General features: G+C 37.7%; 3 protein-coding genes across 22 annotated transcripts in view; 2 read left to right on the plus strand and 1 right to left on the minus strand.

The window, feature by feature from the left end:
• The window catches only part of mcf2lb (mcf.2 cell line derived transforming sequence-like b), a 32,283-nt gene extending 31,060 nt beyond the window's left edge, over positions 1–1,223 (plus strand). For all 15 annotated transcript variants that reach the window (XM_033324994.1, XM_026296306.2, XM_026296300.2 and 12 more), the window contains 3 exons: positions 133–245; positions 337–440; positions 549–1,223. In XM_033324994.1, the coding sequence (XP_033180885.1) occupies positions 133–245; positions 337–440; positions 549–625 (294 nt within the window). In that variant the 3' untranslated portion in view covers positions 626–1,223. The remainder of the gene's footprint in view (positions 1–132; positions 246–336; positions 441–548) is intronic.
• Positions 1,224–1,820: 597 nt separating this feature from the next.
• On the plus strand, positions 1,821–14,359 carry phf11 (PHD finger protein 11). 4 transcript variants are annotated; one of them, XM_026296312.2, is made up of 17 exons: positions 1,821–2,025; positions 6,441–6,545; positions 6,634–6,767; positions 6,875–6,909; positions 7,022–7,101; positions 9,086–9,162; positions 9,261–9,321; positions 9,436–9,458; positions 9,714–9,787; positions 9,887–9,975; positions 10,095–10,102; positions 10,282–10,316; positions 10,395–10,468; positions 10,847–10,934; positions 11,873–12,193; positions 12,293–12,364; positions 14,247–14,359. In XM_026296312.2, exons 1-17 carry the CDS (start codon positions 1,915–1,917, stop codon positions 14,321–14,323), a joined length of 1,464 nt encoding a protein of 487 aa, XP_026152097.1. In that variant the 5' UTR covers positions 1,821–1,914; the 3' UTR covers positions 14,324–14,359. The 4 variants fall into 4 exon arrangements, with proteins under 4 accessions (XP_026152097.1, XP_026152098.1, XP_026152099.1 ...); XM_026296313.2 differs by having other exon boundaries at positions 9,714–9,742; XM_026296314.2 differs by lacking the exons at positions 9,887–9,975; positions 10,095–10,102; positions 10,282–10,316.
• Positions 10,280–24,693, minus strand: LOC113123920 (RCC1 and BTB domain-containing protein 1). Of its 3 annotated transcripts, none has more exons than XM_026296309.2 (13): positions 24,560–24,693; positions 22,430–22,696; positions 21,261–21,411; positions 21,012–21,178; positions 20,004–20,162; positions 19,803–19,910; positions 19,136–19,278; positions 18,866–19,056; positions 18,488–18,614; positions 18,235–18,386; positions 18,006–18,136; positions 17,564–17,794; positions 10,280–10,402 (listed from the first exon to the last, which is right to left on the minus strand). In XM_026296309.2, the coding sequence occupies exons 2-12, from the start codon at positions 22,553–22,555 to the stop codon at positions 17,654–17,656; spliced, it is 1,596 nt and encodes a 531-aa protein (XP_026152094.1). In that variant the 5' UTR covers positions 22,556–22,696; positions 24,560–24,693; the 3' UTR covers positions 10,280–10,402; positions 17,564–17,653. The 3 variants fall into 3 exon arrangements, with proteins under 3 accessions (XP_026152094.1, XP_026152095.1, XP_026152096.1); XM_026296310.2 differs by lacking the exon at positions 24,560–24,693 and adding an exon at positions 24,140–24,291; XM_026296311.1 differs by lacking the exon at positions 10,280–10,402 and having other exon boundaries at positions 17,653–17,794; positions 18,332–18,386.
• Positions 24,694–26,253: the final 1,560 nt, after the last annotated feature.

Raw genomic sequence — 26,253 nt, forward strand, 5'->3', positions numbered from 1 at the left:
TACTCAAATTGTTTGGACATTCTGAGGGAAAATTTAGATGATATCTTACTGTTTACTTTTCATCTGCCAGGAGTCGTTACTTTCTAATTTCAGCATTTCTTTTTGTCTGCTTCTCATTATGACTGGGGACAGAGTGCAGGTAAATACACAGTAATGGCAGACTATGAGAGGGGGGGCCCTCAAGAGCTCTCGGTGAAGAGCGGAGATATGGTGCAGCTGGTCAGAGAGGGGGATGACAGACAATGGTGAGAATACAGTCTTAATGCTGCCTATTAGGAACACAACAATATAGCAGCACTACTATAATAAAGCGCTTGTTTGTGTTTCTGGTCACAGGTTTGTACGTAACCTGAGTACCTCTAAGGAGGGCTGGATCACTGCTGCTAGTCTTATCACACTCATTGCAAAGTCCAAGTCTTGCCAGTCTCTCACCAGCTCAGGTATCCACACAAACTATCCCTAATAAAGTGCATGAGGCATGAATACATAGCTGCTAAGCTAGAGTACTCCATGTAAACACTAATCTTCAATATGTGTGTTCCTCACAGAAGGCAGTGGCTCTGGCCACCTCAGCACTTCATCCAGTTGCAGCGAGACCTGCGCAAACTTCGACATCAAACCCTGAAGTCCTCAGCACTTCGTCCACCCCTGAGCTCTAGCATCATGTGGCTATCTGTGCTGCATCGCCAACATCCATACTCATAAGAATTTTGTCAGGTTTCCACAGAAAGCTGTATTTTTTCATTATTATCACACAAATGCACCACATATTAAGACAATGGCACAATGGCAGTATAGTAAAGTGATCTTCCTGTAGTCACTTGTCTGATTATTTTTTATGCAGGATCCATGTGATTATAATGTAAAAGATGTATGAATGGGCCAGCAGGACTGATCTCAGTCAATGCATCTATTTGACAGTTGTCTTTGTTTTTATCTGCACTAATTCACCCAGTACAGTAGTGTGTACATAAAAGAAGCCTACAGCTTGTACAGCTGGAATGAAAGTTTTCTGAGTATGATCATCTTTGTTCTGTTTCTTCTTTTTGTGTTTATTTATTTGTAAGAAACAAAAACGCCCACAGTCACTCAGAAATTTGCTTCTAGTCTTTCTTTTCTTTACTGTCTTTGTCTTCTCTTCCTGTCACTTGTCTTTTGTCAGCCTGTCATAAAAGAAACCACTTCTGCCACCAGCTTTCCAGATGTGTACGAGCTTTTGTCTTTTCCGGTCTAGCTTTTTGTGAGTTTCCATGTATGCTGCAGTTTAAAAATGTTTCTCAGATCACTGTATAGCACTAACTTATTCCCTGTAGAGGGATCATGTTCTGGATGTAGATATTCTGTCTGTCACAAAATGTTTGTTATTGGAGATGCTATATTGTACATTAAGTATGGTGATGTCACTACTGTGACTTGTTGAAATTTTTTACATAAAAACTTGTGATAATTCAATCCCCGTCTCTGTTTTGTCTGATTTTAGAGGCCTGATGCCTAAAAACCACACTTATGTTAATCAATTTCTCTGTGCCTGTAATTATCTGGCTCCTTCAAAGGAAATGAAAGTGAAACTTAAGCTGGGTTGCCAGGTTTGTTAAAACCTACCCTACATGCTTTTTAGACCAAGTGCATTGCCATGAATGATGTTTTTGATCAACAGCATTGTAGTTTATACTGAGGACGATGTTTTAACATATTTTAAAAAGACTGGATAGATAAGAGATATTTGAATTTAGATTACTGTTAGATAAGACTGAACTAAAACTGCAATTTTGTTAGCTCGATTGGGGGGTATTTTGACCTGGCAACCTGGCAACCACAAGCCAAAAGACCAGGAAGTAGAATGGTTTACCAGCATTTCACAACTTGAGCGCAGAACGTCCGTCGTCCGTGCACAAACGCCAGTTTACGTCAAAGATGGACCGCGATGCAAAAGTGTCCTGCATACTGTGTAAAAGGTGCGAAGAGACGGAGAAAACCGGAGCACTGTCGACTAAAAACGAAGTGACTGCTCATCAAAACTGTTTGGTAAGTTTTTTTCATCTACTTCTACCGAGTGACGTTCACGGACAGCGAGCTGAAATTGAAATATATCGGCGCTGGGGTTTGTTAGGAGGAGGAACCAAAGCTTTGTTGACAAAGACCGAACAGATAAGATCATACAAACAGTAACCTCATCAATTTGGTGAAGTGCGTCTGAAGTTGGAGACTCCCTGCACCACAGGGCGCAAGGACATACAGCTATATGCATGTTATAGAATACATGCTGAACAAAGGGGTCACATTGAAATATATGTATATTTCTATGAAAAAACAATCATGCATAGTTGTAATAATCAGAATAATAGGGTGTCCACTATTGTGGCACATATGGACAATCATTTTAAAATAGATTTTAAACTAATACATAATTTGATTTAGAAATGATTAAACATTAAAAATGGGAAGTAATGTACTAGTAATAATTTGCTGGACAGAAACCATCCTGATTTATGAACTAAAAATAAATAAACTAACTAAAAATAAATCTTTTAACGTTAATACTTTTGCTAGCATAAAAACAGCTAAAGTAACATGTCAATTGGACCTTCATTTAAAGATGGTCCCTAAGTTAGTGTGAGTGTGCAGTGTACCTGAGGTCCTGATTCCTGTTGAGGCAGAGGAATGAATATCCAACTTCAAATTAACCTGGAGCAACTTTGGAACTTCTCTACACACAGACAAATGAAGGGGTGATAATGAGTGAAAGAAAGATTTCATTTCTGTTGCCAAGAAGATCAACTTGAAATCATACATTTCATTACTACATATGGAAGCCTGTTTCTGCCACTGGAATGAAAAATAAAATGACACCCTCAGTCAAAATAACGAAATACTTCCAATATTCTGACTTAGCAACTCAAAATAACGAGATACTTTCAATATTCTGGCTTAGCAACTCAAAATAACGAGATACTTTCAATATTCTGACTTAGAACTCAAAATAACGAGATACTTTCAATATTCTGACTTAGCAACTCAAAATAATGAGATCATTTCTCAATATTGTGACTTAGTAATTCAAAAATAATGAGGTACTTTCTCAGTATTCACTTAGTAACTCAAAATAACGAGATACTTTCTCAATATTCTCAGTAGCTCAAAATAACGAGATACTTTCAATATTCTGACTTAGCAACTCAAAATAATGAGATCATTTCTCAATATTGTGACTTAGTAATTCAAAATAATGAGGTACTTTCTCAGTATTCACTTAGTAACTCAAAATAACGAGATTCTTTCTCAATATTCTCAGTAGCTCAAAATAACGAGATACTTTCAATATTCTGACTTAGCAACTCAATAACGAGATACTTTCAATATTCTGACTTAGCAACTCAAAATAACGAGATACTTTCAATATTCTGACTTAGCAACTCAATAACGAGATACTTTCAATATTCTGACTTAGAAACTCAAAATAACGAGATACTTTCAATATTCTGGCTTAGCAACTCAATAACGAGATACTTTCAATATTCTGACTTAGCAACTCAAAATAACGAGATACTTTCAATATTCTGACTTAGCAACTCAAAATAACGAGATACTTTCAATATTCTGACTTAGCAACTCAATAACGAGATACTTTCAATATTCTGACTTAGCAACTCAAAATAACGAGATACTTTCAATATTCTGACTTAGCAACTCAATAACGAGATACTTTCAATATTCTGACTTAGAAACTCAAAATAACGAGATACTTTCAATATTCTGGCTTAGCAACTCAATAACGAGATACTTTCAATATTCTGACTTAGCAACTCAAAATAACGAGATACTTTCAATATTCTGACTTAGCAACTCAAAATAACGAGATACTTTCAATATTCTGACTTAGCAACTCAAAATAATGAGATCATTTCTCAATATTGTGACTTAGTAATTCAAAATAACGAGATACTTTCAATATTCTGACTTAGCAACGCAAAATAATGAGATCATTTCTCAATATTGTGACTTAGTAATTCAAAATAATGAGGTACTTTCTCAGTATTCACTTAGTAAATCAAAATAACGAGATACTTTTTCAATATTCTCAGTAACTCAAAATAACGAGATACTTTCAATATTCTCAGTAACTGAAAATAACGAGATACTGTCAATATTCTGATGTAGCAACTCAATAACGAGATACTTTCAATATTCTGGCTTAGCAACTCAAAATAACGAGATACTTGCAATATTCTGACTTAGCAACTCAAAATAACGAAATACTTCCAATATTCTGACTTAGAAACGCAAAATAATGAGATCATTTCTCAATATTGTGACTTAGTAATTCAAAATAACGAGGTACTTTCTCAGTATTCACTTAGTAACTCAAAATAACGAGATACTTTCTCAATATTCTCAGTAACTCAAAATAACGAGATACTGTCAATATTCTGATGTAGCAACTCAATAACGAGATACTTTCAATATTCTGACTTAGAAACTCAAAATAACGAGATATTTTCAATATTCTGGCTTAGCAACTCAAAATAACGAGATACTTTCAATATTCTGGCTTAGCAACTCAAAATAACGAGATACTTTCAATATTCTGACTTAGCAACTCAATAACGAGATACTTTCAATATTCTGACTTAGCAACTCAATAACGAGATACTTTCAATATTCTGACTTAGCAACTCAAAATAACGAGATACTGTCAATATTCTGACTTAGCAACTCAAAATAATGAGATCATTTCTCAATATTGTGACTTAGTAATTCAAAATAATGAGGTACTTTCTCAGTATTCACTTAGTAACTCAAAATAACGAGATACTTTTTCAATATTCTCAGTAACTCAAAATAACGAGATACTTTCAATATTCTCAGTAACTCAAAATAACGAGATACTGTCAATATTCTGACTTAGCAACTCAAAATAATGAGATCATTTCTCAATATTGTGACTTAGTAATTCAAAATAATGAGGTACTTTCTCAGTATTCACTTAGTAACTCAAAATAACGAGATACTTTCAATATTCTCAGTAACTCAAAATAACGAGATACTTTCAATATTCTGACTTAGCAACTCAATAACGAGATACTTTCAATATTCTGACTTAGCAACTCAAAATAACGAGATACTTTCAATATTCTGACTTAGCAACTCAAAATAATGAGATCATTTCTCAATATTGTGACTTAGTAATTCAAAATAATGAGGTACTTTCTCAGTATTCACTTAGTAACTCAAAATAACGAGATACTTTCAATATTCTCAGTAACTCAAAATAACGAGATACTTTCAATATTCTGACTTAGCAACTCAATAACGAGATACTTTCAATATTCTGACTTAGCAACTCAAAATAACGAGATACTTTCAATATTCTGACTTAGCAACTCAAAATAATGAGATCATTTCTCAATATTGTGACTTAGTAATTGCAAATAATTAGGTACTTTCTCAGTATTCACTTAGTAACTCAAAATAACGAGATAATTTCTTAATATTCTTAGTAACTCAATATAATGAGGTACTTTCTCAATATTGTGACTTAGTAACTCAAAATAATGAGGTACTTTCTCAGTATTCTCAGTAACGCAAAATAAGATACTTTCTCAATATTCTCAGTAGCTCAAAATAACAATACTGTCTTAATATTCTCAGTAACTGAAAATAATGAGATACTGTCTTAATGGTCTTAATAACTCAAAATAACGAAATACTTTCAGTATTCTGACTTAGTAACTCAAAATAAGATGATGTGAAACATTAAAGTGAGACAAACATGCAAAAAAATAAGAAATCAGGAAGGGGGCCAACACTTTTTCACACCACTGTATATGTGTGTGTATGTATGTATGTATATATATACATACATATACACACACATGTATGTGTAGTACCTACATGTATACTGCACATGTACACTACAGCTACAACAGTGGCAGTCAACCCTGTCAATTGCATCTATCCTCAAGTCCTCATGCACACATAATGTCTTCGTGTGTCTTTTTGAATTCTCTGAGGTTGCGAAAAACACTCATCTTTGCTGGTTTACAATTTTAGTTAGCTGACTAGTTGCTAGGAGTAGTTTTTATGCTTGAAAGTCTGGTCCACAAAAGACCCAAAGTAGATATTTTGTATGTAGAACTGAGATCATCTTTTAATAAATGTTTTAATTAGCACAGTCAACTTTGTTATATGTTACGTGTCTCTTCTTGTCTTAATTTCACAAGTTACATTTATTTTTGTTGTTTAACTTTGCAGTCAGTTATAACTGAGAAGAGAATGAAAACAAGAGGGGAGGGGAGTTTGAATGCAGGACATTTACTTGTCATTATTTTTATACTGTGAGTTTACCCAAGTAAAAGATCTGAATACTACTTTGACTAATGGTGAAATGTACTGAACAGGTTTTGTGGGTTTTAACTGGCGAGGTTGTTTCTGTCATACAGTTATTTGCCTCTAAACTGTGGTGCCGGGAGTCACCACAGTTCGACGACCTGTTTGGTTTTTCTGTGGACGATGTGCTGGAAGAGGTGAATCGAGGAAAGAAACTGGTAGGGAGTTTTTGAGTTTTTCCAGATATGAACAGGCCAAAGTATACTAACTGTTTGCTAGATGCTATAGTTAGTCTGTTTGCATTAGTCTTGTAACAGATGTAAGCAAAAGGGTGCTACAGCTGGGTGTGAAGTTGGACGCTGCAAGAAATCCTACCACTACCCTTGTGCTGTTGAGGAAGGAGCCAAGATTATTGAGGATTCAATCAATGGGAAATATGGGTCAGTCCTTTCTATCTGTTAATTTTTCTGTTTAACTGAAATTCAGAAAAAAAAATCTCAGCACCAGTTGTTCTTGTAAAACTACCTTTATGTGTTTTATGCATCAGATTGTACTGTACCAGGCACCATCAAAATCATCAAAGTAAGTGGGCACATTTGAATCTTCAGAATTTTTTTTTTCTTGTGACCTTTTTTTTTTTTTTTTTTTTTTAAAAAGTATGAACTATCGTGATCGCTGTTTTTTTTTTTCCCAGGTGGATTAAATTCACTCGATGGAGATAGACCTAACTTTGCAGAACCTAAACCATTTGAAAATTCATCTGGATCATCTGAGGTTAGGCTGATGAAATTAGCGTATTTCACTTGAGAACTACAAATCTTTCACAAAGGCTCAGTAATTCCCTAAAACATCCGGGCACTGAGACCAGACCAAATCAATAATCTCGACTGTTGTTTTTAGGGGCAGATCAATAAACATCTTATGGCCCAGTGGTTATTTATAGCAGCAGGGCAGTTTAAAACTACAAACTACTGACTGGACTTTTTGTGGGATTTGTCAGAATACAGTATTGTTCAAAATAATAGCAGCACAATGTGACTAACCAGAATAATCCAGGTTTTTAGTATATTTTTTTATTGCTACTTGGCAAACAAGTTACCAGTAGGTGCAGTAGATTCTCAGAAAACAAACAAGACCCAGCATTCATGATATGCACGCTCTTAAGGCTGTGCAATTGGGCAATTAGTTGAAAGGGGTGTGTTCAAAAAAAATAGCAGTGTGGCATTCAATCAGTGAGGTCATCAATTTTGTGAAAAAACAGGTGTGAATCAGGTGGCCCCTATTTAAGGATGAAGCCAGCACTTGTTGAACATGCATTTGAAAGCTTGAGGAAAATGGGTCGTTCAAGACATTGTTCAGAAGAACAGCGTACTTTGATTAAAAAGTTGATTGGAGAGGGGAAAACCTCTAAAGAGGTGCAAAAAAATTATAGGCTGTTCATCTAAAATGATCTCCAATTCCTTAAAATGGAGGGCAAAACCAGAGAGACGTGGAAGAAAACGGAAGACAACCATCAAAATGGATCGAAGAATAACCAGAATGGCAAAGGCTCAGCCAATGATCAGCTCCAGGATGATCAAAGACAGTCTGGAGTTACCTGTAAGTACTGTGACAGTTAGAAGACGTCTGTGTGAAGCTAATCTGTTTTCAAGAATCCCCCGCAAAGTCCCTCTGTTAAAAAAAAAGGCATGTGCAGAAGAGGTTACAGTTTGCCAAAGAACACATCAACTGGCCTAAAGAGAAATGGAGGAACATTTTGTGGACTGATGAGAGTAAAATTGTTCTTTTTGGGTCCAAGGGCCATAGACATAGAGATGACACACAAACTCTGAATTCAAGCCACAGTACACAGTGAAGACAGTGAAGCATGGTGGTGCAAGCATCATGATATGGGCATGTTTCTCCTACTATGATGTTGGGCCTATTTATCACATACCAGGGATCATGGATCAGTTTGCATATGTCAAAATACTTGAAGAGGTCTTGTTGCCTTATGCTGAAGAGGACATGCCCTTGAAATGGTTGTTTCAACAAGACAATGACCCCAAACACACTAGTAAACGAGCAAAGTCTTGGTTCCAAACCAACAAAATTAATGTTATGGAGTGGCCAGCCCAATCCCCGGACCTTAATCCAATCGAGAACTTGTGGGGTGATATCAAAAATGCTGTTTCTGAAGCAAAACCAAGAAATGTAAATGAATTGGGGAATGTTGTTAAAGAATCATGGAGTGGAATAACAGCTGAAAGGTGCCACAAGTTGGTTGACTCCATGCCACACAGATGTGAAGCAGTGATGAAAAAACTGTGGTCATGCAACTAAATATTAGTTTAGTGATTCACAGGATTGCTAAATCCTAGAAACAAAAACGTTTGTACAAAATAGTTTTGAGTTTGTACAGTCAATGGCAGACACTGCTATTTTTTTGAACACACCCCTTTCAACTAATTGCTCAATTGCACAGCCTTAAGAGCGTGCATATCATGAATGCTGGGTCTTGTTTGTTTTCTGAGAATCTACTGCACCTACTGGTAACTTGTTTGCCAAGTAGCAATAAAAAAATATACTAAAAACCTGGATTATTCTGGTTAGTCACATTGTGCTGCTATTATTTTGAACAATACTCTAAATAAATTGTTGAAATATTTCCATGTATTTACGGAAACAAATGGTTCATTTAATTTAACATTTTTCTGTAGCCCAATGAAAAACAGATGTTTGACTCTGATCCTAAACTCCAGCCATGTCTTATTTCCAGGAGGGGTCTTGCCCTGCCTGTGAGAAGAAAGAAGAAAGTATCCACCTGGAAAGGTCGCCTGCTAACACTGTACATAAGTACGGTCACATTTTGCGTCCTCCTGTTTTCATCCCATCTCTCTTTTCTTTTCTAATCAATTTAACATACCCTGTAATAATCGGATGTGTCTTCTTAGGTTATACTGTGACAAACATGCTCCCTCACCATATAAAAATGTGATGCTCACACCTTTCAAGGTAAAATATCTCTTTCGTAGTCACATTTAAATTATGTTCTGTTAGACAGCACTGTTGTTTCCAGTCTGTATGATTTAGAGATTTTAATCCTCCTACGTTTTTCTTTTGAAACAGAGACGTCTGAGTAATAAAGATGAGTAAGTGATCTTTTGCATGCTGGACTGGACTGGTTTTTTTCTGTTGATGTTTTTAAACATATATAATGCATAGTATCTGTAATGATCAATCAGAAGAGCCTAAATAATTATTTGTATTACAAATATGTTATACTTTTGTGTATTCACCTGCAGTTTTTTTCCTTCACAGTTAGATCTTTACTTTGGCATAAACCATTTATTAAATCCACCATACGTTCTGCTGTTACAATACGATATCTCTCTCTTTTCCCACAGGGAGGCGGAGAACCCCCCTAAACGCAAAGGTGAAGCAAGGAAAAATAGAGTGTTAGACGATTCTTCCAGTTCAGGTTAACCTATTTACAGTCAATAAGTGAATGTAAACTTTGTGGAGTTGCCACTCTTAACAGGTTATTACAGATGTGTCTGATTTTCTGTTTTTTCTACAGATGAGAATGAAGTAAATGCAGAAATGGCAATGTTTGCGCCTTTAGAGTCAGATTTAGACGAAAGTGCAACCTCTGTGTCCGAACACCAAGTAAATCTAATCTTTGATTATTCCTGAGAATCACCATAATGAGAGAAACTGTTTAATAATCTGATATTTCATTTTCTTCTCTTTTACTCATTATTCTCCACTTCTCAACGGCGCCTCAGTTTAATGCGTAAGAACCGCTCTCTAATTTATTTAGAATAATTGTGCAACAAGTTAATTTTTTTTGAAAAAACTATTACAAATTTAAATGCATGTTTTTTTTTGTCACAGGACTGTTGTACTGAATTAAGATGTTTAATTAGTGTAAAAATGCAGTAGATAACTTTGCACAATGTTCCCTACTCACAGAAAAGAAACTAAGAACCCCAAAGGGTCCACCTCAGGTAAACACTGGCAGCAGATGTAGCGATTACAGAGTATGTAGCTCAGACTATCCTCAAACTCCTCCTGTCTCCCTTTAGGGAATGAACTAGAGGATGAGAAGAAAGAAGAAGAAACAAGAAGCAAAGATGAAGATGAAACAAACATACATTCAGTAAGTTGGTTATATTGCGTCACTAGTGTCAAACATGTCTCCTCTCAGCTGAATACTCTCATCTTTAATTATAGTCTATTACACATTTGAGGAGTCTGTTTCTGATTTATTCCAACAGATTTTAGCATTGTTTTTTATAAAGTTAATCTGAATCATACGAGATATTTTAATATGATCATGTTGTATGTTAGAGACAGCGTAAACCAGCTTAAGCCTTAGAGACAGGGAGAGACCACATATGGCAGAACAGAGTTGTCCATAGTAGGACGCCTCTTTCTACATTTATCCTACAAGACAAGACTTCTCTAAAATTCATATATATAACATTGTCACTAGCAGGAGACTATTGTGACCACAGATATGTTTGCTTCCTCCCAGGACACTGTCTCAGAGAGTCTGTTGTGTCCTGTGAAGATCTGCAAAGAGACTCAGACACTTTTCATAAAGACAGAAGATGAAGTTAAATGTAAGTTTTACTGTGGCAGAACAGACCGTTTCACACTGCGGTCATATGGTCATATGTTTTTCAGGTTTTTGCTCGTAAATCAAAGTACTGAAAAAACATCCTGTAAATTTGAGCTGATTAAGTTAAGTCATTACAGTTAATCCCAAGGAGAACATGAATGTTCCCTAACGGTAAAGTTTATGCTAATCCACTAACAATTTTTGGCCATTAATCCAGTACATGTTGTGATATTTCGGAGGATAAGTGAAATTATTCCACATTCCAAAATCTGCATAAGCATCAAGAGGAACCTCATGTCTATCACTGCATCTTTCAAGTGTCCTGGCACTTAGATGAGCACAGACCATATCCTCAAAAAGCTCAGCAAAGACATTTCTCTGCATCGGCTTATTCAGAGAGACAACTCCTGCTCCACTCCTACACTGGAATAATTGAATTCTTCACCCATAGCAGCAACAGCTTGAAGAACTGCAATATGGACATCAAAATCCACTTTAAAAAACCATTTGCAATCTGTGCAGTCAGTCTTTATAACCCTGTGCATTGAGCCAGTTTTGTTTCTTCACTGCATCTAATAGTTACTGTGATTTGTCAGTGTGAACTAAAATGGTGAACTGACCAGATAACAGCATCTCCCCTGGAGCCATGCTGCTAGCAATGCTGGGGAAAAAAAAAACTACCAGATTGCAACAGCATGACAGAAATTGGCAGTTCACACATTTGTCAACACCCAGTCAAGATCATATGCATGTGTCATGTAAAAGTACACATACTTTCATAGTATAACACATCCTCATTAATGTACCAGTACAAAAATATATAAGCCTGGTCATGTTAGTGAACAGTTACGCTGCATCAGATCATAGGTAGAAGCTGAAACATAATGATGTTATTGTATGGAAACTGTGATAATACAAAAGAGTTGCCTCTTTTCTCAGGCTCCAGTCAGAAACCTGTCCAAAGTCCTGATCATCACAACAGTGGACAGTCTGTCCCACGGAAAAGCTCCAAGGAAACACCTCCCTCTCCTTACCACACCAAACCCCCCAGTGTCACTAGCTTGATGACATCTGAAACCCTCGGTCCATCGTCTCTCTCCGCTAAGGCCCTTCCCTTCAAACCAAAGCCCAACATCGATGCAGCCAGCTTCTGGAAAAGCTGCAACACTGCAGGATGTACGCAGACCATCTTCACTGATTTCGTTAACGAGATAAGCGATATCTCCAGCAGAATTCAGTCAGACAAAGCCAGCCAGCAGGGTACGAGAAGATTGACGATATTCACAAATTACTGAGACATATCCTCTGTCTCTCTGTTATGTTTAAACACTGGAATATAAGCTCCTCTTCCTCCCACAGATTATGATCTTGCCCTGGAAGTGATGGCGGCTTCTGGGAAGCTGGGAGAGCTTATGGCTAGGCACCAGGAAGGTGAGAAACAGTCTGAATAGTTTGGCTCCAGGCAGCCTGATTTGGTACTTTTCTTCTTCTTCTTCTTCTTCTCTTACTTGGTTAAGTGTAATTTAAGATTACCTAATAAAACATGTAAGCATGCTAATTTTAGCATTTGGTTAAGATCGACAAGCTCAGACTGATAAAAGCTGAGGCAATAGGTAACAATGCGAGGCTCAACCTGATCTGCCAAGTCTATGATGTCCTGAGGTGGACTCTGCAAAGGGTATTATTAATTCATACGGTCACTGCACCTGGTTTATCACTGCCAAACAGTCACTGCGACAAAGGAAACTGGGTTTTAAACTTTATGTCAAATGTGCAGTTTAACTGAAGCATGTAAATCAACTTTGGTCCTAAGTTTTGGTTCGGATATTGAAAACATTGAGTGACAGCAGTAATGATGGCAGCAAGATGAAAGATTCATATGAGGTTACAAACCAACAGCAGCACAACAAATATTTGTTTTGTGTGCTTGTATTTTCCCTCAAGCCTGCTCCCTGCATATCCACAACATTATTCACTACTGTTAATGGCTCAAACTTGGTAAAGTCTGGTACAACAGAACTGAAACAGACAAAACTTACTAAATGGCCTGGTAAGAAGTCATAATGGGCCATTTGATATGCACTGCATGTTTGATTATGGCCATTTTGTTTTTCTGCCTGTTTCTACTATTGTGTGATGTTTTTGTCACAGTGGCAAAAGATGTAAGTGAAGCTTTTGGAATGAGCTGCACTTACAGACAAACTGGTCAGTCCTTTATCTTAGTCACAATAATGAAGAAGTAATAACACAAACACTGTATTGTCGCTGTCCGTGGCGACTGCATCGTTCACACATTCACAGTGTAGACTGGAAACAATATGCAAACCTCTCAGCTAATCAGGAGGCAGCAAACATGGAGTCCAGTCAGTGAAACTCGATTGCATGTTAGGGGCTATAGATACCTCAACTTCTAAACACACCCAAACATTTTGAGTTTCAAGAAGTGCTGATTTGCATAAAGTTTACATATTTAGATCAACTGTCTATAAATGCTGACTATTTAGTACTGTGTTCTGAAAGGAACTAGAGGGATTTGAGGCTGCTTTGCTCTGCTAGTTTATCAACACATCTTACGTAATAGCAGTAGTAAGTACCTAAAGCTGGGTTATGCAACAAGACTGCATGTCAGGCTTATTAATATGCAGATCAGCATTCATGAGGTGTTTTGCATTGAATATTTATGGTTAAAGTGGGCATGTACAGGGTGGCGAATGAGGCTGATTCACATGCGCACAATTCCAGGTGATCTGTGAAGGGTGAACACTGTTTACAGGTTCCCATGCAAACGTTTGAATAAATCTGAATATTTTTTGGTTTTCATCATTTTTGGCTGCACGTAGACTTATAGTAAAGATCCTACGCAGTTTTAAAAACGATCCGCCTGATCTACAGCTAAAAATGTATTAATTAATTTTTCCACTAGCACAGGTGAATAATTTAATAGGCATTAAATAAAAGGCAGAAAATATAGCACTTATAATTTACCACATGGAGATCGAATCACATACCAGTCACATGCTTTTCTTGCCACCACAATTAAGCTCACCAAAGCAAATTCCTGTCACCTATGTTAAAATTGAGTAATAAATCCAATTTAGTCAAATAAGTTCAACATTTTTTTTAAATTGCTGATCTTTGTGTACCTGCTTACATGTAGCCTTTATTAATCAGCCCAAGTAGAGTTTTAATAAATTTAACCTGCTTGTAACCTTAGTCAAGTTTCAGGTCTACAGGCAGTTTACAAATTTAAGATTGTAATTTTTAAATCATAATAAAATTATGACTTCTGAATGACAACACTTTGTTTTTTCAGAGTTAAAAAGAAAACAAATGGAGCTGACAAAGGCTGTGGATGTTATGGCAGAGGTCATCTCAGCACTGAAGAAATAAGTCCATGATGCCATCAGGACCAAGGATATCATTGTTAAACAACATTCTCTTTTTTATGTTTGTGATAACCACTTTTTTGTATTTGAATGGGTCACTGACATTTTATACAGTTTATTTTTTATTGATAGTGCTTTGTCAATTATGGCTGTATATAGGAATACAAACTTGATTTCAAAATCTATACTGAAGATGCAGACTTAAAAGTGTTCCATATCCAGCCATATAAACTAAGCCGCTTTGGCTGAATCGCAAAAATAATGTTTTAAAAGTAATTTTGTATTGAAGTTTGCATTATGTTAAACGTTGATATGTTGTGTGCAGTTGGTTTCTTTGTCAAGGTACTTAAAGGTGCAATGTGTAATCTATTGTCAAAAATGGGAAAGTCATAACCCTGGCTTATGTCATTAATTGGTTTGAGAAGGTGCACCGTACGTCATACGTGTGACATAAGCCAAATGAAAAACTATGTACACAAACAAAACTTGATGGGAGCTTTTACAATATTTTCAATTTTTTGTTCATGCTTTTTTTAAATAAAATGTTTAACATTTTATGCTATTTTTGGCTTGGAAATGTCTTATTTTTTACGTAAATATGTATTCCTGTTATTTCCGTATGTCGACTTGGTGAATGGCATAAATCTGCGTCACTTGATGTATCGTGAACTGTGAATTACTGTATGGTATAAGTCTGTAACTGTAGTAGAAATGGCGTAAGCTGGGGTATGACCATATAGTATTCATAAATATGTTGTCATTAGTGTGTAATCACCAGAAAATACCAAGTGTTGCATATTCAGAATGAACTCTTAAAATCTGCATAGGGAGCGGGTCCTCTTTCATGGAGGCAGCCATTTGCAGTCACTAACATTAAAATTGATAAATGTTAATATTAAGCTGAAATACGTTGGTGTATGTTTCTTGTACTTGAATCTTTTATGCAGTTTTTATGTGGTAGAACTAATTAACACTCATAGTACAATATGAGTTGTTAAAATCTTATTAATCAGTATTAATACTGATGGGATATGGTTACGGCTAAAGGGTTAGAGAAGCCTTATAGACTGCGTGTTACGTGAGATACAACTATCTCAACACTAAACTGCAAACTGATTTTCAAGTCATTTTGTTACAGAAAAAAACAAGACACACTGAAGTGAACATGCAATCAGAAGACTAGTATGTCATTATCTCAACAATACAGACATGTACCTGTACACAACATACAATGGCAACTGTGCATTCAAAACATGAAATCTCAAGACAAATATCCACAATCTACAAACAGAACACTTCAGCACAGACCACACTACCGACATTTCTGCTACTAATGAGGTCTGACAATTTAATGTACTGGAACACAGGTGGAGATATTTCACTACGCATTATGAGGTTTTTAATCCTATTGTGTTGTCAACCTGCACATACCAGCCAAAAAGAAGCAGGACTCCATGCTGAGCTGTGTGAAAATCTGCAAGTTATGCTGCACTTATCTGAAATCTATGGAGACGCGTACAAAGTGCCAACCTTCACCAGACACATTCTGCTGTGGGAAAAGAATACTGGAAAAATGAGAACAAGTTGTAGGATCTATGCCAGACAGAGAACAAGCACAATCAAAAATATGGTTAATAATTCAGTTTGACACATCAAACAACACACTGTGGTCATGCTGCAGTCGTACATATTCTGCTGCATTGTGTAGTTTTGAACTTGGTTTGCATTTTGTGGGTTATTGATGCACAAACTGGACAGACCTTTTTATTGGGATTATCTCCTGTCAAACACATTGATTGCAATTTCTCTAATATTTAGTTGGTTTAGTTTAGTCCTGCACTAAATCCTACTTTCATGAAGTGATAATGTTGTTGAAACTGTGTGATGTTGATTCAACTGTATGATCATTTTAGAGTTTCTGTTGCTGTATTGTGCTAAACTCATGTGTTTCTGTTACTTTAACCCCATTTAGATTAACAACATAAAGCCAAATAACAGAAACAGTGAAAATTAAAAATACTGATTATTTTCTTCATGAAGGAGGATGTATTGCAGGCCTGTTGTTTTAGATTAATAAACCCAAGAACTGGCAACCTACTTATGTTTACTCCAAAACACTTGTTTACAGAAAACACAAGCAGATCAGTATTTTTATTTATTTGCTTCAAGAGGTAACAAAATTTAACTGGCACTATCAATCAATAAGACATGATTATTGATTTTAAATTAAAAATGTCCTGCATAGAAATTAGATACATCTTCAAAATACTCAGAGCAATAGTGCATATGTCATTAAAGAACTTTGAATGTTAATACTGTTTTTAACATACAGTAGATATATAATGTGGAATAGTGTCCTTAAAAATGAAAGTCCAGACTTACTCAGCCTAAGCTTCTACAAGCCTTAAACTGACTTCAATACATTTGCTTCTGCTGATGAACAGGCAGGTTTAACTGCCAGTTAACACCATCTGATTCACTTCATGTGTTAAAACTAACAAGATAACTGAGCTAATTTTATTATGTAGCTGTAGCTGCACAAAAACACTTCCCAATCTATGAAATTCAGAAATGTAGAGTAAAAACCACAGTTTAAGGGTGAATCTCAACCTACTCCTAACCTCACTTGTAACCTGAGTTTCCCATCTTTGGGTCTTTGCTTTACAACCCTGTAAAAAAGATCATAACTGTGGAAAAAAAAAAAAATACAACTAAAAATCACAGACTGGAGTTTGACCTAAATAGACCTATCATGTCTTGAATACTGGAGTCTGTATTCTTTATCGGTCGGTGTCCAGTCTTCAAGTGCAAAAAGCCTCAACCATAAATCTAAAAGACACATCCAAGTTATGATGTGATTTTCTAGCAAAAACAAAATCATATTCAAACCTGGGAATCAAGTGCAAATTCTAAAAAAGTAATTGTCACTGAAACAGAAAGATATGAAAAAGCTAAAGGATACCAGGCGACTACCAAGACTGTTTCAAGTTAAACAACTCGAACAAACAATATTTTATCTCAATGAATTTCAGTTCCTGCTTTACACAATATGTGTATATTATTAGACAGGCACTGAGGCAAGCTATTGTAACTATACTCTGTAATGACGCTGCAACCTTTTAGCCCTGCCTTGTAATGTCAGTATATGCAGCTCATGTAACAGACAGACTGGGTCTAGTGTGGAATGAGATGAATAACAGACACAACAGTGAAAGTTATCATCCAAGTATCTGTGTGTAGCCACCTGTCAGTGAAGGTACATGGAGTCGACGGGGGCGATGACATCCAGGAGGAGTTCCACAGTATCTGTTCCCATCACCACCCTGGGGTGAGGTCAGTTTTTGAAGGCTCCACAGCGGCTGGCTCGACAAATGAAATCTTTGAGCAGGTTGCCGTCAATCTGCCAGAAAGCAGCAGTCTGAGTGACCTCTGTCAGGTGGTTGATGCAGAACTTAAAACAGAATTCCTCCAGGTCCTGAATGACAAAACAAAAATTATTCAATTAATCATATGATTAAAGAATTTTTCATTCATTTTAGCCAAGTGAGTGAGTGTGTGTGTGTGTGTGTGTGTGTGTGTGTGTGTGTCTGTGTGTGTGTGTGTATGTATATATATATATATATATATATATATATATACATATATAAAAGCAGGTGACAGTTGGTAGATGGGTGGTGAAGACTGACCTCTGCATCATAGCGCACAGCAGCAGACAACAGGGAAAAGGCATTTTCGACTGTGATTCCCCTCTTGATAATGTGCTGACAAAGTCGTTTCAGGCGATTCTCACAATATGATGTGGCCAGATCCAGCAGCCCTGAGAGAGTACAGGCAGAAACACTACAAGTGTGAACAACTGATAATGACACAGACAAATTTCCACAGGCATTAGGCTGCGACGTCTGCAGGTCTGACCGATAGCGTCCTCAGGAGGCAACTCTACGTTGTCTGTGTAGAGGAACTCCAGGAAGGAGCGGTAGACTGGGTAGGAGAACTGGTCTATTTCAATCACCTCCTTCATGTCTTCATTCCAGTGGGACTGGAACATGGACCTGAAGTGTTCACACCTGAATAACATGTGGATTTAGGATGGATAGAGGATGTTATTTATTTTTTCTTTTTCTAATTTCATGCCATAAACTGATGGCTGAGAGATAAAAGTCCTAACCTGATTTTGAGAACTGCTTTGTGAACATAGATATATTTGCCATCCACACAGAACCTGAGGTCCGCTGTCTCTGGGTTGTCAAACTCTTTCTTCAGAGCCTGAGCCACAGTCAAGAAGTCATCATGCTCTGGAGCGACAAAACACACCCATGCACATAAAACAAAAAAACAGTAGCAATAACTTGAACTACTTCTATTGTTACAATCTGTACAGGACGCACCACAGATTTCTTATGACTTTCTGATCAAACTCTATTTTATGTGTTACTAATAATTTCCTGTTAAATGTTTAACTAGTGTAACTGTAATAGTTTTTAGTCCCAATTTACCTGCTGGTGATCCAGGTACAAACAACATCACATGAACTGAAGTGTCTTACCCATGTAAAGAAGCCTCCACATAACTGAAGGGGTGGCAAAGCAAGCAAAGACATCGTCGGTGCAGGTGAAATGTGTGAGGTGGGGCAGCACAATAGATTGGCCCCTGCACTGACCCCACATGTACACCTGACCACTCTGAGTCTTGGCAGCTGATGTATGTGTGGAGTGACAGGCAGCGATCTCTACAATTCTGAAACCACAGGAGATATTTCAATCAGTGTGAGACAGCGAAGAGGATTCATCATATTCATGGTGACTCTCTCGCTCACCTCTCTTTCTCAGTCATGATCTGAACTGGGCTCAGCTGGTTGTTCTTGTTGCCAGTGCCCAGTTGTCCATATGTGTTGGCACCCCAAGCATAGAGCAACCCCTCATCTGTTAGTGCCAGGGTGTGGGCATAGCCTGAGACAATCTGGAGAGGACGGGGGGGGGGGGGTGTTCAGATGTCAGACCATGCTTTTTAACACAAAACATAGCAGGGCATGTTAGTCTGTATCTCATTTTGCGAAGGTAAAAATTGAAAACTTGTTTTTGCTCCAATTAAGTATTTCATGTAAATGACTCAAGTTAACCTTGAAACACTTCCTGCCTCAGCAGCGACTTGACATTGCACTGATAAACTGCACTTATGTGCACATTAGGAGTGTGGCAGTTAATTATAGCAATTATTTGATCATTTAAAAGACTGAATAGGACCTGGTGAGTTGGTGTACACATTTTTAGGCCTTCCTTCTTCTAAACATTCAGAGATTCATAATATTTGAATAATTGCAGCTGAGATGACAGGGCTGAACTGATCTGTAGAGATCTGCTGGTTGAAAAATGTATTTATCCAAACTGAATTTTCATTGACTATTGCTTTGATTGTGTTATACGACTGCACAATTGATGTACATGTAATGAGACATCAATGAAAGATTTTGCATAATTTCACACCTGCTGCACACATAAACCCTGCAGAGCCAGAACTCGACAGGGAGTGAGCTGGTTCCCATTATTTCCAAGTCCAAGTTGTCCGTTCCCATTGTAGCCCCAACCGTACACCTGCAGATGAGAACGGAAGCGTTTTAATTTTTTTGTCACCATAGTCACCTTTTTTGTCACCATTTGTATCTGAAGTATGAATCAAGCAATCACCTCTCCGTTGTCCACTACTGCCAGTGACGAGGTCTGACCACAGATGATACTGACAGCGACCTTGTTCTGCAGGCAGCTGGACACTCTGCGAGGTGTGGGCTGGTTCGCTGTGGAGCCAGAGCCCACCTGACCACAGTTGTTGTAGCCCCACGCATACACCTGGCACACAAAAAGGTTAGAGATGAGACAACACACTCAAATAATAGACAGATTTATTTTAAAACAAGCTATTTTATGATAAATAGATTTTATAAATTATTCTTTAATAAATAATGGAGATACAATAAATCTCTTCAACTACTTTAAGAGGAAATTGTTAATATTGTCCATCCTCACTTTCTTCCCTCTGCTCCAAATACCAACTTTTACAACACGTGTACAGCAGCCAAGCTTCTTAATGCTAAGAGAAAACTGAGTTGTTGACTTCGTTCTACCTATGACCATGGTGGAGCAGTGGTACTGTGGCCCCACTCAAATGTCCCCAGAGGATGTTGTGTGTACAATATTTTGTTATCTCCAAATAAACTGCAGCTTAAACAAAAGTTTGACAGATATTTGCTTTCTTGCTGTGAGTTAGATGAGAACACCGATACCATTCCCATGCCTGTATGCCAAGTTTGACAATTTACTGTACAAACGCGTTTGATAATCGTTTCATTTAATGCAGAAAATACCCAAAATATTAAACAACATATAAATATTAATTATTCAAAATCTCCTGTATTTCAGCCCCTCTAAAACACACGTGTCATATCTGGGAGCTAAGAGTGTAAACAGCCTGATTGTACAGTGAGCTAGACGCCGTCTGTGTTTGAAGTAGTTTGAAACAATGGATTTCTTATGGTTGAGGTTGTTTTTCACCTCTTGCTGTGACTGGACTTGGATCCTATAATGACCAAAGCTGAGTCACCTGTGTCATTACAAAGGCTTTAAACAGACTTCCATTCTGCTGCCTGTATAGTTCTGCAGTAGAATAACTTTTTTTTTTTTTTTCCCCTGGACACTCACTTCTCCTGAGTCAGTCAGAGCCATTGAATGGTGAGAGCCACATGCCACCTCTGTGACCTTCTTATCGAGCAGGTTGGAGGACACGAGCACTGGAGCTGCTCCTTGGTTTGTTGTCCCATTTCCCAGTTGGCTGTAGCCATTATGGCCCCAGGCAAATAACTCTCCATCTGAAACACAAAGAGATCAGTCATCCCGCAGCAGTTTTTAATCCGACTCTGAAGAGGAGGATTACATGTTTTGTGCAGCTACCCTCTGTGGCCAGCAGGATGTGGGGTCCACTGCCATAGCTCAGGCTGACCACCTTCCTCCCACTCAGGAAGTCCAGCTTTTTGGGTACAATAGTGCTCTGGCTGTCCCCTGTTCCCAGGCAGTTACTGCAGTTTAGCCCAAACACGTACACCTGAGCGAGGAGAGAGGAAGAACAAAAAACAGAACATGTCATCTGGATCAGTGATAAACTGGGTTAAGCAGAGACGCCCTGAGTCAGCTGAGCAGGAAACAGGTTTCAAAGGTGTAGGTCTAGTGACATCAACCCTCCATACATCATACAGTACCAAAATCACAACAGCAGCACTGATACAGAGATGTGACAAGGATATTTAACAATGATTATTAGGAGACCACATGCACTGAGACCCAGCTCTAATATTAAATGTAATATCCGCAGAAAAAATGTTACCACAAAACTGCAATGTTAATATCAGGCAGTGATGAAGCGACATTAGTCATTATTTGAAATCCTATTTTTGGCTACTCAAATATTTAGTTCAAGTCCAGCAGTCCCACTCCTTTTATCCCTCTGTTGGTCTCTTGCCTGTCTGTCATGTACAGTGGGTTTATCAGAGCATGTGTTGCTGAAAACAACTGCCTGCTGTTGCTGGAAACAGGTTTAATGAGAGCAGGGACAGTGAACCAAAACAACAATCCTGTGGGATGTAAAAACCAAAAACAATGAAGTGAAAGATGCTTGAATGTTTGGTTGAGTTAAGGGGCAAAATCGCTGATTATTTTCTGTGTTGATCACCATGAGCGTCACCTTTCACATTACGCACTGTCATTTGATCCATTCTCAATATAACGTACATATTAATGGATGCAGATTTAAAGACATCACTAAGAAAAAAATTGTAAACCTCGTAAACATCGTCTGTAGTGGGTTACTTACTTGAAACATGTTTTAATTTAAGCCACATTGAAACTGCCTTGACCTAAAAACCAATAGCTGCTTGATAAGACTATGCCAAACCAAACTACAGTTAAGTAAAGTAGACATGATTTGTAGTTTAATCGCTAAAACAAGCAAAACCAGCACATCCTAAAACTACTAGTTATGCTACTTTAACATCATATACCTAGAAAGGTCAGCGGTAACTTTCCCTTGCAATGATTAAAACACAAACATGACCCTGGTCTCTCACCTCATCATCACTGGTGATGTAGATGGCCTCGTTCGCAGACGTTCCAAACACACATGCTTTCCGTATCACAGCGAGCTCCTGAGGCCCCATCAGGCTGAAAATGGGCCATTTAGCTACATCCACCATGATGCTCCTGCTGTGTGTGTGTGTCTGTGTGTGTGGTGACGGTGGTGGGTTGGAGGGATGCACCTCAAACCAAAGGCTGGGCAGGGGTCAGGGGCAGAGGGGGAGTGTGATTAGACCAGGCTGCCAGTGCTACAATCACTCCTGTGGGTGGGTATGAAAATGTACAGTCAGTGATCATCAGACATATGTCACTATATATATATATATATATATATATATATATATATATATATATATATATATATATATAGTGACATATGTCTGATGATATATATATATATATATATATTTATAAACAATCATTCAGACACAACACATTTAAAGACACTATAATCTGAACTGGGAAAACAAGTGCTTATTTACATACTTTACTTTTAACCTTGAGGAGAAGAATTTTAGAGCAAAGTCAAAACATTGTGTCTTTTTAAAGCTTTGAAACAAACAGGCTTCACACACATGATGTTCAGCTTAGTAAGAAATGATGTTAAACCCATGCACTGAGAAGATTAAAGAGAAGTTGGGTCATGTGGCATAACACTAGCTCAGAGATCAGGGCTGGTGTGTACAGAGCCACACCATTTCCTCTGTTTCATATTTAACAATATATTTTATGCATAAACACTCTGGAGAGTCAAGATGTGGTCTCAAATAATTTAAAAGAGCATGGCCTTGTGTAAACAGTGAGACAGGACTCTATTATCAGTTATTATCAGAGTTTGCAATGAAAAAACACGAAAAACGAATAGATCAATGTTAATTTGTCGTATTTGAATAAACTCTGTCCCGATTTTTATTTCCCTACATTTAAGAATCAATTTCACTTTTTAGTCTTAGTCTTACTAATAAATCATTGCTTTGCAGATTTTGCAAGGTTTTACACACAAAATATATTTAAACTAGCCAACATTATATCATTCAGTAAAAACTAAATCTCCTTGGACCAACTGTGACATAAAAATGCAGCTTAGTGTAAATCCTGTTCTATTTCTCTGCCGCTGTAGTAGATATTAGTGTAACTTCAGTCTGCAATGAATTGTATGAATGAATGATTTTATTGCAGACTTGGGAGTCCAGAATAATAAAAACATAGAAACTACCAACATACACACACATTAAAAAATACATTAAAAAGAGCCCTATACCAGTATCTCCAAAACAAGGACTGATAATGAGAAGCACCACATCTCACTACATAATCTCATTTCCAGATGTATCCAGACAGCAAATACATTTACACACGTGTTTTCTTAAAACTCCCTGAAAAGTATTTCCTCATAAAGTCACAAACAACTCACTAGCACTAACCCATCTAGGCCTCTTAAGCAATACTCCCAAAGCCTCATTAGACACTACCTGCAGTCTTCTCAGGCTACTTTTCTTAAAAGATGTGCTGTACAAAATGCTTTAAAGAAGGATGTTTTCTTTGATCACACTGAACCTACCAGATCATCTGCATACGAGATGGTTCATTTGTTTGTTACCCATCATACAACCAGTGTAACAAATTACATTATAAGCTGCTTTGGACAAATCATCATCTGATTTTGTTCTTTGTGTTTAAACCAGACCAGGAAAAGGACTTACAGTAACGGCTGTTGAGGCCAGGGAGGTTTTGTGCTAAACCAGCAGCATCTCTTAATCCTGCCCTGCTCGCTGCTGATCACCTGGGCCAGGTGTGTTCACTCGTCGCATGCTGGAAGACACCAATTCACTTAGTCTTCCCCCACTTCCACCCTCATCTGAGATGGTACCTCCCAGCTTCTGTCTGAACACACCTGGCCCAGGTGATCAGCAGGAAAACAAGCAGCGCACACAGGTGTCCTCTCACAGAAAGCAGTTATCTAACGCTGGCCCATTGTTACAAAGGCATTATTCAGCAAACAGTGCAGCTGAGCCCCAGTGAACTGAGCTGGATCTAACTGGACGGATCCGTCTCTCACAGCTGGTTCAGACAAACTAGTCCGAGGAAAACAGCGTCTAACGACGGCGCACGAGTAACGTTACCGTGAGGCAGGTCTATGTCACGGGTCCCGGTGACGGTTCACCGTGGGCTTCACACGTGTCTTCGACGGGTCTGTGTCCGTGTTTGTTTGTGTTTTCACTTTCTGCCGACACTGCTCTGACGATTATTTGCGGAAGTGAGGAGACGGAGTGATGTCACGTGACCCACAGACCAAAATAACCGACCGCAGATTTGTGCTCAGTGTCAAACAGTGACAGGACCAGAGTTTGTATAATAAAGGATTAAAAAAATCTGTTTGAGGAAAAACAGCCCTCTGCCAACGGTGATGTTGATCAATGTGCAGTCAGCCTGTTAACGCTCCTGTTGTCTTCGGGTCAATTTGATCCATTTTCAAAAGTTAATATGTGATAACTTTGGTTTTCTTCCATATAATGAACTAAAAATGACATGGATGGTTCCCTGCTATAGGGCCTAAGTGTAAAATATGTTAATATGTTGGAAACAAGTTCACAAAAAAGGTGAAACCAAAAAATTGATCATTTTATACCTGATGCTTTATAAGCAGTCAGAACAGAATGGGTCAATTTGGCCAGGGAGGACAAACGGTGTGTAGTAAATTTGAAGACAATAAGACACATCTTTTGTCTTCCCAGGCCAAATTGATCCATTCTGTTTTGCACTAATACTAGATTGTGTTTTTTTTAAATAAGTGTGATTTGGTGTGTGACCACAGTGAAGGAGACATCTTGAGTTCAGTAATTACATTTTTGAAATGAATATCAGCATATTCATAGATTCATTTCTAATTAGAGACTATGAGTAATTTGATATTAGGTGTTTTTTAACATGGGAATGGAGCATTATTTGTGGAAAAAAAGGACACCTACCCAAAACATAGCACCTCTTCTGTCTTACAAACATGTCTGAAGGTGATTTTTCAGTATCTGTCAGGTCAGTTTTGTATTGGCAGACCACATATAGTCACCTGGAGTCCCACAAATCTATGTAGTAGATCTCTGTCGTATTACTTCTCCTGAGCAGAAACGTTTTGCTTAAAATGCTAGATTTCACAACAGGACACTTCCCACCTGCAGAGGAGGATTGTATAATGATGGAAAGCTCCAAAACAACTACTTTGTACATGGCCTTGACCTTTGTGGTGTCACTGTGTCAACTGCTGTTTTTCCGACGTGACGAATGAACATCAGGCCTCAATTCAGAATTTCTCAGATGGAAATGGCTCCTGCCTCAGGTTTGCTGTGTCACTGTGTGTTTTTTTTTGGACATTCATTTAGAAATCTAGACATAAGCATAAAAAACAAAAAATAGGTGTTAAAATCGACACAGATCTACAAGACAGGACTAACAACAGGGTAAACGATTGGAGAAAGTTGTTTTAAGACGCTCTGTTTACATTTTTATATTAGAATTGAATAATGTTAAGTTACCACAGAGTAATGTGACACAGTAAACCTGGGGTTTGTGGAGCAGTGTTAATGTTCCACCTGCAGACCTGTTATCTTATTTTTCACTTCTTTGTTAAAGACCCCATCCAAAACCCAAATTCAGTATCTACACGTCAGGTTAATCATTACCCTCGAGCTCCAAAACACATGCATGGATTCAGCTACTAGAGACCAAGCCAACTAAAGAACAAACATGGTAATTACACAGTGAGCTTTTCCAAACGTCACTGTAACCCAGTTTTCAGCTGTGAAACTGGTTGGGCCAGGTA

Source organism: Mastacembelus armatus, chromosome 21 (assembly GCF_900324485.2).
Source record: "Mastacembelus armatus chromosome 21, fMasArm1.2, whole genome shotgun sequence".
In the NCBI taxonomy this organism is placed as follows: Eukaryota; Metazoa; Chordata; class Actinopteri; order Synbranchiformes; family Mastacembelidae; genus Mastacembelus; species Mastacembelus armatus.